General features: G+C 40.6%; 1 protein-coding gene across 1 annotated transcript in view; it reads right to left on the bottom strand.

The window, feature by feature from the left end:
* Window positions 1–12,776, bottom strand: part of PLPPR5 (phospholipid phosphatase related 5) — a 205,965-nt gene that overhangs the window by 46,784 nt on the left and 146,405 nt on the right. The window contains exon 4 of the mRNA XM_004699238.4: window positions 3,749–3,925. Coding sequence (XP_004699295.1) covers window positions 3,749–3,925 — 177 coding nt within the window. The remainder of the gene's footprint in view (window positions 1–3,748; window positions 3,926–12,776) is intronic.

The raw sequence follows: 12,776 nt of genomic DNA, 5'->3' as shown, positions 1-12,776 counted from the left end.
GGTGGTTATTAGCAACGTGTTATCTTGTGAATGTAATTTGTCTAGAATGTGGGTATTTGCAGGACAGTCAGCACCGAGGAGGTCGCTAAAAGCTTACATAAATAATAGAGGTGAGACTAAAGGAACTCTAGAATTGAAGGGCTTTGGTCACAATGGCAAATGAGACACAGCAGAAATAGTTTTGTAAAGGAACTGGGACAAGATGAATCACCCGTGTGGGGGAGGAACGAGGAGAATGAGTCAAAGGCAAATGCAAGGCGTTGGGTCTGGAGGCCTGGGAGATGAGGATGTCTTCCACCGAGACACAGAGGCTTGGAGTAGGTTAGCATTAATTTTATTCTGGAATCCTTTTAGAAGGATGCACACACAAGGATCATTGGAAATACCCCAGGATATTGCAAGTCGGAGCTGGAATCACTGCTCGAAATAAATGTTCTACTTAGTTGCCCAACGGGAAAGCAGGGAATCATCATGGCTTGCCCTTCCCCTGGTCCCATCTCAGTATCTCCTGCCTTCCATCTAGCTCCCAGACCTCCACCTCCGAAACACCTCATGGGTAGGCTCCCTCCTCTCGGTGCCCACTAAGGTCCTGTTAGTGCCATCCTGCAGGATCCGTCTCCTCCAGCTTCACCTGGAGGTTCATATTCTACCAGCAATGGTTTTAAAGCATTCGTGTTAAAGGGTGAACGGAACGGAGAGGAAAGAGTTGTTTATGAAACTGATTTCATTCGTATGACTATCCCCTGGCATAACAGTATTTTGCTTAGCTTTGATAAATTCTTCTAGTAGCCCTTTACGGGTTGAGGCTGTTAATGATCTCACTTTCAAAAGTGATTCAACTAGGCACCTTTTAATGTCTCAAAATGCTTGAAAGTTGTCGGGGTTCCTGAATCAGTTACATTTTTCTAAAATACAAATCCAAGTTAGTCTCATAACAGGCAAGAGCATTCAGTAGTTTTCTTGTGTTCTTTCCATTCTGCCCTTTTGCCGCTCATGTGGTAGCATGCCCAGAATGCTGGGTATCACATGCACCCACTGCCCTGGGTCTGGATTAAACTATGGGCTCAGCAGCCACTTAACTGCATGAGGTGTTGCGTTTGGTTGTGGGCTCTGTGCCCTTTCCTCACTTAATTCCTTAAAACCCAAACTAGACCTCTGCAAACCTTTCAAACTTATATATCGCCTCCTCTTTCTGGTTTTTGTCACTAATGCTAACAAAAAGTTGGCCTCTTAAAGAGGCACGTGTCCCAAGCCATAGCCTCTTCAATCACCGATTATGCATGTGAAAGCTGGGCATAGGATCAGAAGACAGAAGACCAACTGATACACGGGCAATGCAGTGCTGGGAAAGACTGTGCAGCAGACTGCTGGAATGCCAAAAGAATGAAGATGTCCCTCGTGGAAGAAACACAACCTTCGTTAGAAGGGAAGATCTCGAGAATTCAGCTTGCTTACTTAGGACAGCAACAAGAAAAAACAATTGCTGAGAAGGCCATCGTTCTGAGTAAAGAACACAATCCATGAAGACAAGGGCAACTTTCCACACCGACGGGCGGGTGCAAGTGGGTTGGAACATACCAGCAGCAGGAAGAGGGCTCCTTTAGTCTGCTGTAGCTAAGGATGCCATTAGCCAGAAGCAACAACGAAAGGCCTCTGTCTATCTCCTCTCAATAGACTGTCACCTATTTAAATGTACGGTTGTACCGTTCTCACATATCTATGCCCAGCATCAAACAATGCCTGGACTATAGCAGGTGTCCCATAAAAGCTATTTATGAAGGAAGCCATAAAATGAGTGTGTGGGGAACAATTTAACTATTCTGAAACTCAAGTCATATTTGGGTTCCTAAAGCAGAGAGAAGGGTCTGTATCTGTGCCTGCCTGTATCCCTAGCTCTTGGCACCGGTGGAGATTTACACTCATGAATTCTTGTGAATGAATATAAGATTTAATTTTATTTATTTTCTGGTTAAGATGTTTTTGCATGACTGTTTTATATGGTCATTTTCTCGGTGGCGTGCTCACTTGAAGTGACATCATGACATGCTCTGAATTTCTCCCAGAGAAGGGTCTGTAGCCAAGAGGGGTGTATACTTGAACTTATCCTCTACCACATGGTTCTCAGACTGAGGGGCTGGGAGACACTAGCTTTCGATGTGACCTGACAAAGTATCATGAGCAATGTTTATTGGTAGTAAAGGGAGATAAGCTGGAAACATGGGGAGGTGTCAGTGAAGATGTTCTAGACCAGCGGTTCTCAACCTGTGGGTCGTGACCCCTTGGGGTCACCCGATTCATAACAGGGGTCACCCGATTCATAACAGTAGCAAAATTACAATTATGAAGTAGCAATGAAAATAATCTTATGGTTAGGGGTCACCACAACATGAGAAACTGTATTAAAGGGTCACAGCACTAGGAAGGTTGAGAACCACTGTTCTAGACCCAAGAAACTGAAATGCAAACACACCTTATACCAGTGTTTTGGAATTATAGTTATTGGAATGTCCTTTGATTTGATAAGTCTAGGAATTTTGGGGGTGGGGGTGGGTGGGTAAAAAAGGGTGCTTGTTTCTTTTTTAATGTTAACTAGTCTCAGCTGCATTAGGTGAAAGCAAGGAAGAAGTTTGGGTGCCGCCTAGGTCCTGTTTTCATGATGCTGCAGAATATCTATGGGAGAGAGAGGTGGGCTTAAGTTTTTTGGGGGTCTTCGGGAATCAGAGAGAGTCATGCTAAAAGGGAGGTGGGGGAAGAAAACAAACAATGGAGAGTAAAACAGAGGGGAGAACATGGTCACTACTCCCTAACAGGAGATCTAAAGGAAATAGGCTGTATGAAATGTCTAGTAAAATGCAGAGGATACAAATTGTGTTCAAATAGTTGGTAGCAGTCGCTAGCTTAAAAGGCTCACATAATCTTTTTTCTTACTCGTTATTAACAGTTAAAAGAGCCTAAGAAAGGAAAATTAAGTGTGAGAAGTAATTGCCAATTTAAATCCAATCAAGATGGAAATAAAGTGTTTATTAAATTATAGTGTTTATCTATGCAACATTTTGTTTTGACTTACAGTTCATATACATATATATTTCTTTATCTAAGTAAAATATGGCATGCCCATATTTATAATGCACCGATTAATTCTAAAATCTGATGAAAATATCTTTTACAACAACTAAAGTCTACGAACACACACACAAATATAACACTGGGAGTTTAGATGGTGTGCTTACTTCATTAGAAGCCACTGCACATGCTCTTCATTATTGAGTAGAATTGTGCCTAAGATGCCATTGTCTTTGAAATCGTCCAGACACTCACAGCCACTGAAGTAGAAAGGTTCATGCCACCAGGGATTTCACTCAGGGAGCACACTAAGGCACAGCCTGGTGGAGAGTCTGTGGGAGCCACTTTCAGATGTCCCAGATGCTAGGAGACGCAAACTGCCCAGAGGAAGCACAAACAACTGCCCAACAATCCCAGCTTAAGGAGTGGCCATGAAGGCCCGAGGGCACTTAGCTTCATCTTGTTTTGTAAGAGAGCATTTTATGAACTTTAAGTGTTTAATTTATATTCTTCACACCCCGCTAACTTGGCTTGAGGCAAAACATGTGGGAGAGGAGGAAGAATGAATGACTTAAGATGTATTACCATTTGATATACCACATTTAGACAAGTCTAATGATTCATACTTGTGTTTTCTTACAAGGTTACTTTAAGCCCAGTCAAATATAAATAAACCTGTACTTACCAAAAATACTGCTATAGATATGCCAACCAGAAAGCCGGCTATCACATCTGACCAATGATTTCGATATTCTGCTACTCTGTTGAGTCCAGTAAGAAAGGCCAAACACATTAAGCTCAAGCACAGAACAGGCTTAGCAAGTCTTGTTCCTTTGGTTTTGATTGTGTTGGTAATATACATCTGAAATATTAAACGAAAAACAAGACTTTTCATGAAACTATTTCCTAAATATATACATATGGAACACATTATGTTTAAATATACACACATGTGTACATGGTTCAAATAATTAACTATAGTTTACACAATTTAAAAAATTTTCTTAAAAGCAGACTTTAAGAGAAACAATCAATCATCTTATTTTACTTACATGGATGGGTCATTTTTATATAACATTATTAATCAGCTATGAACATTGAGCATAAATATGCTGACTTTTTTATTGTAATGAATCCATGTTCCCTTTTAATGATTTATTTATACATATATATTTTTGTTCAAAGTATACATAGAAGAGCACGTATCAATTCAATAATTTCTACAGTTACAACCTAGTAGCATTTATTTCAAGTAGTTCACTTCCAAATTGTTCTGTCACCCCATTGACATAAAAAATACTTTCTGCCTGATAGGCTTCCTATATAACCATTTGTATTGTTTTTGATCCCATATAGATAGTTCTTCAAAATAGCATAGTGCTCATGGTAAACATTCTGTATTAATTAGAATTGAAGAAGATTGCACAGGACAATTTTTGTTTATGGTGTAAAGGGTACCAGGGAATAGTTTAGGAAGTTCATCCAAGTTCAATGACTCCAAAAATCTGGATTCAAGGAGAATTTTATATTCTCTTCAACAACCTCCACCTTTTGATCAAAATTCTTCTGTAGAATCTTTGAGTGAACTTTCCATTACTTCTAGCCAAGCACACTCAGGTTCTTCTGGTCTGCTGGCAGGTCTTAGAGACAAGTAGCCACAGCTTCCAGAGAGAGTCGCCGTGGGCAGCCTCGATGGTAGCCAGGGTTTTTTGGTTTTTGTTTTCAGTCCTAATTCTTCATTCTCTGATGTTCCAGCCGAGTAGAGACCAATTGTACTTAGATGGCTGCTTGCAAGGTTATGAGATTGCAGGCACTATACAGTGAATGTGGAGGTAGAAACGATGTCCTGAAAACATTAGTATTCAGCCAATCCACTCTGATGTCCCAGGAAACTATGTCCCTAAAGCTTTAAGCCAAGACACTAATTTCTATGGGGCATTAGTTGTACAGAGGCAGCCTCAGCAGCCGCTTTTTTATCTGAATTTACATGTTTTCAATTAACCTTGATAATGTTTTTAGAAAGGGCAAATTGATAAAGGCATTTTTGATGTTTACATTTCTACAAACCATATTGAGACACTCTAAACTTGATAAAGTCAGAACTCCTTAACAGATCTAGAAAAAAATATGATGGAATACATTTCTAGTCAGTAAATGTTCCCATGAAGAAGGAACCTGAGGTCCGATTGCAGTACCAAGGTTAACATTAATATTATCTGAAATTATGAAAGTAATTCATCTTAACTAAATTTTATGAGCCCAAACAACAAAAACAAAATTAACTACGAGGGGCAAAGGTGGCAACCCAAAGCAAAACAAAAGAATAGATACTGGATTATCTGGTATCTCCATTGATAATTGAGATGTAGTTAATTAATACAGCTCTGATAGCCATGTGATCTAATTCTGGACCCTGTGCCTGTGGCTATAATCCCATTTGAGAGGAAGTACTCTGCTATTCGAATGGGCAGGATGAAGGTGGGATTAAATGCTGACTTTTGTATAGGGTGGGAACCAAGTCCCACCCTTTGTTCCTTTGAGGTATGGTCTGCTGAGAGACAAAAAGCTCAGCACCATCCAAGTCACCCATCAGTGTAAAGGAACCATCTCGGGCACAGAGAAATCCCAGGACCATCAAAGAAGAGCATGTTTGAAGAGACCAGAGGCCGAGACCAAAGGTACTAGAGACTGTGGCACAGAGACCAGAGGACAGGAGCTGAGGCAAGCAGCAGGGTCCAGACTATCAGGCTGTGACGCAGTCACAGGCTTTTTGGTCCACAGAGGCCGAGGCCAAAGGACCAGATGGCAGAGATGCTAAGGACAGGAAAGAGGCTTGGCTGCAGGCTAAGAAGAGGTGTTGGTACGGACCAATGACTGCAACCTTACTGTTTACTGGTACTGATTTGTGGTAACCTGTTACCTCTTCTCAGAAGCCCCTTAAAGGTGAGTACCACCAGAGAGTTCTGTGTGGCCACTGCGACGAGTTATTGGACCCAGCAGAGAAGTAGAATGATAACAGTTGGTGTTAGAATAGGAATAGAAAGATGATGCTTAGAGACATGTCTGACCTCTGCCTTGTGGCAAGAGGAAAGCTAAAGGAGATCAAATATCATCCTCCCCTTTCACACTGTTTTTTGCAATAATCAAGAATGTAGAGTGTCCATTGATTGCACTGTATGAAATGTCTGTAGTTATGAGTCACGAGGCTAAGCAATAATAAGCCCTGGTGGCAGAGTAGTTACATATTGGGCTGCAATCCACAAGGCCAGAAGTTTGAAACCACAAGGGGCTTCTCAGGAGGAAGATGGGTTTTCTACTCCTGTACGGAGTGACAGTCTCAGAAACTCACAGGGGCAGTTCTGCCCTGCCCTATGGGGTCACTATGAGTCAGCATCAAATTGATGCTCAATAGTATACTCAATAAGAACTGGGCCTTTCTTCCAGCTTAGTGTATCATGTTGCTCAATTCGTTATAAGTTCCAATGTGCATGACAACCCCGGGGCTCCTGGTGGGGCTGTGGTGAAGAACTTAACTGCTAACTCCAAGATCAGCAGGTGACACCCACCAGCCAATGTGCAGGAGAAAGATGGGGCAGACAGCTCATGGAATATCGCAGCGCTGGATCCTCTGTGGGGAAGTTTCTTTTGTCTTACACGTTTGCTGGGAGTTGGAGTTGACTTGACAGCAACAAGCCTCAGTTTGGGGGTTTGCTGCACTTTAAAAGCAGGTGGCAAGTGGAATGTGTTGATTTTTATTTCAAGTTAGCAGCCGAGTATTATAACAGAGAGGATTTTGACAGTGGCATAAGAAACTGGTTTTATAGGATTAATGTCAGGTAAGTATCTGATACTCATAACACACTCTGGTAATACTCAGAAATACACGATCACTTACCTATTCTCCCAACTTGCATATATTTACAAAATGGCTGAGATATTGGACTAAAATCAGAATTTAGAGTTTGGTTCATAACAGTCATTTTTTAAATGTAATGAAATTCAGCAATTATCTTCTATTTTTGCTTTATTTTTTGTTCCTGGGCAAAATTTGCAATCTTATTAGCTGGCAGAAGGGATGGTATGAATATTTAAATGCCCCATGTGATGTGGAGTGCCTCTCCAGCCAAGTTCTAGCACATCATAATCCATCCCAGATCCCAATAGGCTGCAGAAAAACAAAAAAGAGACCTGCTTCCATTTTGGCCCATGTCCGTCGGAGTTAGGCCTGTGCACGCTAAAGTGATGCTCAGGAGAGCTTGCTGATTCCACTAGGGAGAGTAAGTAAATATGTCGGAAGCAGGAAGAGAGGAGAAAGAGGAATTCATGCCCTTTCTATTCTGAAGACATGTGTTATAAAGCTCTGGTCACCCAAACAACAAACATGGGTATCACACCACCCAAGTTTCCAATGATGCAGACTAATTCCTAATATGACTAGTTCATTTGAATGACGTGGAATACAGACAAAATTTGGACGGTTTCTGGGATGGTCTTCAATACAACTACACAGCTGACACAAGATTTCCGGATAAAATTATTAGTGCAATAAACTAAATATGAATGAGTGATAGATCATTGGCATGAAGGGAGAAGGCAGGTGCAAGTAGTTCCACAGGAGTGAGACTACATCTATGCTCTGCTATTCCGGTGGAATGGGGTAAGAGCGTGGCCCCGGCAGAAAAGCCCCAACCGATGCTATATGGACAATGTCCAAGCCACCCCAGCCTGACTTGTTCAAGTTGCATGGAAAACCAGTTGCAATTTAGTTCATCTCAGTCCATGGCAACCCAGTATTGTATAGGTCCACCATGACCCGCGGGCCACAATGTTCTAATGTCTCTTTGAATCTCGAGTTGAGATTTAAATTGCCCTCGAGAAGCAGGAATGGCTTCATAAGGAGCCCAACGACACAATGTGACCATTCTGCAGCCTCTTGCAAACGCATTTTCATCAGTAAGAACCTAGAATTCAGCTCTTCCTCTACAGTTGTGGTTGTTTGGTGTCATCAAGTCGGTTGCGACCCACAACGACCCTACGCACAACAGAATGAAATACGCTCCTCTGCTAAATCCCTCCTCTAACGTGCAGCGACAGAACGTAAATATAATTTAGGGCTCGTTGGACTTCTTGAGACATTTGTTCACATTCGACATTAAGATGGGTCATGACAGTGCTCGAACTGCACATATTTTCTTTTTAAGAATAGTTTTGTTTGCTTCCCTGCTAGATGGCTGCTTGTTTGACCTCAAGTCTTTAAGACCCCAGTGCTCTATCTTTTGACAGACGGGCCCCATCCTCTGTCCTCACCACGCTGTCTATGCACTCATTTTGTCTGCAGTGAGCCTGTCTTGAAGGTGAGCATCACAGAGTGCCAGGTTGTCAGAACAAACTGTTCTTGTGTCAAAGGGCCTTGAGTTCGTCTGCTATCTTAATACTTATCATATAAATATATATATATACATTGGCCTCTATCCCTTTCATTAGAAATTCATATATTTACATGTTGTCGTCCCCCCACCCGAAGGGGATGAGTAACAGAAACGTGGGTGAAGAGAGACCAGACAGTGAGACAGTGTAGGATACAAAATAATAGTAACAATATATAATTGATCAAGGAGTCACAAGGGTGGGGAAAAAAGAGGAGCTGATACCAAGGGTTCATGTAGAAAATGTTTTGGAAAAGTTGATGGCAACATATGTACAAATATACTTCATACAATTGATGTATGGAATGTTATAAGAGCTATAAGAGTCTCCAGTAAAATGATTTAAACTATATAAGAATAGTGTTGTTGGCATATCATTCACATATCAAATAATGTAATAGTTTAATCATATTAAGAAGAATTGTGTGGTCACCACCAGAATCCATTTCAGAATATTTTCTTCTTTCTTCTTGTTGTTAGCTCCCCATTACCAGCCCCCACCCCTCTCCATGAATCAATTCTAATGCATGGCAACACTCTGAGTTCTTATTAATCCAGTTACAAACAGTAAATCTATAGATTTACTTATCCTAGATTTCATATACTGGATTCATATTTCATACAAAACACAAACAACTAACAAACTCACAAAAACAACAATGACAAATGAAAACAGGTGTTTTGAGGATGATGATGGCAACATATGTATGTACAAATGTGCTTAAAACAATTGATGTATGTATGGATTGTGATAAGAGTTGTATGAGCCCCTAATAAAATGATTTAAAAAATAACTCTCAACTGCAAAGAAAGCAGAAAATATAAAAAATCTGGAACTTTAAAACAGGTCAAAATGGAGATCAAATGATATAGCATGACATTTCAACCCAATCACATCGACCATGATCACCTTTACAATGCTCTCTGTCTGACAGCAAGACTACTCACACTCCTGGACGATGGTCAGAGAGCATTCACCAGAGGTCTAATCCACAGAGGGGTCCCTGCAAATGGGTTTTTGGTTTCCACTGTCATCTGTAGCCTTCTGAAAACAAGGTGCTCAGAATTTAAGCTCTGATACTGTCCCATTTTGAGATTTAGGTTTTATTATTTACAGTCCTTGGATCTCACAGGCTTGGGTGGTTCTTCATGTGGAGGTAGTTGATGCCTTATTTAGATAGCTGCTTGTTTTAAGAAAAACTTTGAAGACCCCAGATGCTATTCTTTCTGATAGCTAGATGCCATTTGGATTCTTCGCCGCGCTTTGCTATACCACCCATGTCTTCAGTGATCTCTTCATGGGGGTGTGTAGTGCACATATTTTTCTGGAGTATAGTCGGTTGGTATGGATGTCACAAAAGAAAAATTAGAGAGTTTTTACTTGTATTCCACAACAATTTAGTACTTTATGAATATACGGGCCTTTTAACTAGTCTAATTCTGTTATCTGCACAGAAAATCTATTATTCTTAATTTTCACAAGAGGAAATTATGGCATAAAAATCTGCTAAGCAAGTTAGAAACAGGACATGAATTGATTATTTATGCCTTCTTGGTTTTTAATTCACTTATGAACCCATCTAGATTAGCCAGATGTCAAAATGTAGCTAAAATAAACACAACAGGAGGGCCTATGATTAAGCAGGCTGTTATTTACCTAATCCTGAGGGATCAGCCCTCCACCTTATAGTTCAACATCCATGTCAGCATTCCAGACTCATTTCACAAACATCAATTTGCATAAAGATGCAGAAAATCAAAGCTCATTGTTCACTGCCTGTTTACAGCTTAGTAGAATACCTGACAGCACAGTGGTTCAATGCTTGACTGATAACCTAGGTTGGAGGTTTGAATGCATTTGTCACTCAGTGGAAGAGGGACGAGGCAATCTGTTTCCATGATGATTGTAGTCTCGGAAGCCCGAGGGGGCAGTTGTACTGTGCAGGCTCACTATGATTCAGGATCAACTCAATGGCCAACACCCACAAAAGTCAGATGGATATTGTTATACCCCTTTCTCCTTGTTTACACAAACATATTCAAACATGGACACACGCGGATATTTTGCTTGCTTGTCCATTTTACTAAAATTTTAATGGTCATGTTAGTCTGTTATGTGACTGGACTCATATTTTTACAAAAGAATGCTTTTCACTTCTTTGAAAATTGAGAAAACACTATATACAAAGAAAAATCAATAAACACAGTCAAAGTCTGGACCAGAGACTGGGCGAGTTTTCTTCTAAGAGGAAATACCTAAGGTGCAATTCTAAGGGATGAGCACAAGAGTTCCGAGCCAAGGAGCAGAAGCAGGGGGAATGTACCCCTGGCACAGAGATAATACCAGCAATCCTTTCTAGGAGTTCGCCTCTCAGAGGACTTACCACACTGTGCTGCCGTTGCTTATGTTTGTTGTTTTTTCACTAGTCAGGAGGTCTGTTGGAACTCAGAACTGTAAGCTCTGTACCTGAACACTTTGCCTGACACACAGTCAGCTCTCTGTACAGATACATAAATAAATGTATGATGAAGAATGCAGAGCCCAAGGAGAGAGGATGACATATTTTCTTCATACCATTTGTCAATATTTAAAATTATGTTCTCAATTTGTTTCTGCCCTTCCACTAGTATACCTCATTAGAAGGGCCCTTTGCCCACTCACAATTCAATATGAAAGACACAGCATAGTGGTGTTTACATAGAGGTGTCCACTAATGATGGACTGAAGCAACAAGTGAACAACATGCTTGAGAAAAAGTAAATATTTTTCAGTATTTTATTGTCTTAAAATACCTATCTCTAGCAGACATTCTCTTGCATCTGTATTTGCTTACTTGTTTCTAACATGTCTCCCCCTTTCCCTCTCATGTTGGCTGGAGCAATATCTGATAGAGGGCAGTCATTTGCGATAGGTAGGATGTAGCTATGAACGTGTTATTTTATACAGAAGAGGTGAATTTTCAGACATAGTTAAGGGTAAGAACTTTGAAATGGGGAGATTTTTCTTGGTAAATGAATCATGATTTCTTATACATGGAGAATCTTTCTGACTCATGGATGAGTCCAAGGGTTTCTAATAGAGTGAATTCTCTTGACACATGCATAAGGTTTGTATTTTATATCAACAAAACACTGCCGGCTTGAACTGAAAGGGAAAGAGAGAGTATGAAATGAAAGAATTCTTTTTTTCATTGTCTGAAAGAAAGACAATGAAAGAAAGAATTCTTTCATTCAGACACTAAAAACTTCAGAGGCAAGAAATAAACTATGAAACTGCTCATTTGCAAGCATGTAGTACTTTTTATAAAGAAGCAAGGGGTAAGAGAGCTCAGAGGTATGTAAGATTATCCTCAGGCCTGGAAACCAAATGCTATTGAAACTGTTTGGAACCAGTAACTTCATTTTCCCCATTTTTTCCCTCCCTTTTCAAAAAAGGATTATCTACAACTGGTATCCTATTATGTCCTACAATTGTATTTGGGAACTAGATAGCTTAATTATTAGTTTCAGAGATCCACTGATGGAGAGGACTTTTGCTCTAGGTTCCCATCTATACCTATTTTAGATCATTTACCTGATAAGTTTTGGTATCTTGCAGGTTTGGAACTTTCTATTGTTTTGAATTTAGATATAGAACTGATGTTATAATGGGCTGAGATTTGGAGAGAATTTTACGTGTCATGTGGGATATACGTTACTCTTTGTAGGCCATAGGAAGGGCACTGATAAGAATGACGTCCCACTAAAGGTCTCTTTCCCTTGTGAAAGTTATGCAATTTGAGGCACCTGGATCCTTTAGACAGGTTAACCCAGGTCTGAGCTTCCACTCCACTTTAGCTTTGTGTATGTCTCCTGCTACTATCAAACCCTTAGATCGACTTAAGCAAAAAACAAAAGAAACGTTTTTAAAATTATTTTATTGAGGGTTCGTACAATTCCCATCACAGTCCATACATACATCCATTCTGTCAAGCACATATGTACATCTGTTGCCCTCCTCATTCTCAAAATATTTGCCTCCCACTTTAGCCCCTAACATCAGCTGCTCATTTCCCCCTCCCTCCCCACCTCCCCCTCCCTCATGAACCCTTCACAATTCACACATTATTTTAGTTTTGTCATAAGTTACACTGTCCGACATCTCCCTCCACCCTCTTCTCTGCTGTCCAACCCCCAAGGAGGAGGCCATACTTAGATTCTTGTAATTGGTTCCCCCCTTCTCCCCCACATTCCCTTCACCCTCCAGGCATCGCCCCTCTCACCGCTGGTCCTGAAGGAGTCATCTAT

The sequence above is a fragment of the Echinops telfairi genome, unplaced genomic scaffold (genome assembly GCF_000313985.2).
Source record: "Echinops telfairi isolate 266 unplaced genomic scaffold, ASM31398v2 ScPeMD7_443;HRSCAF=831, whole genome shotgun sequence".
NCBI lineage: Eukaryota > Metazoa > Chordata > Mammalia > Afrosoricida > Tenrecidae > Echinops > Echinops telfairi.
The sequence above is the reverse complement of the archived record's forward strand: the minus strand, read 5'-3'. Positions and strand labels throughout refer to the sequence as shown.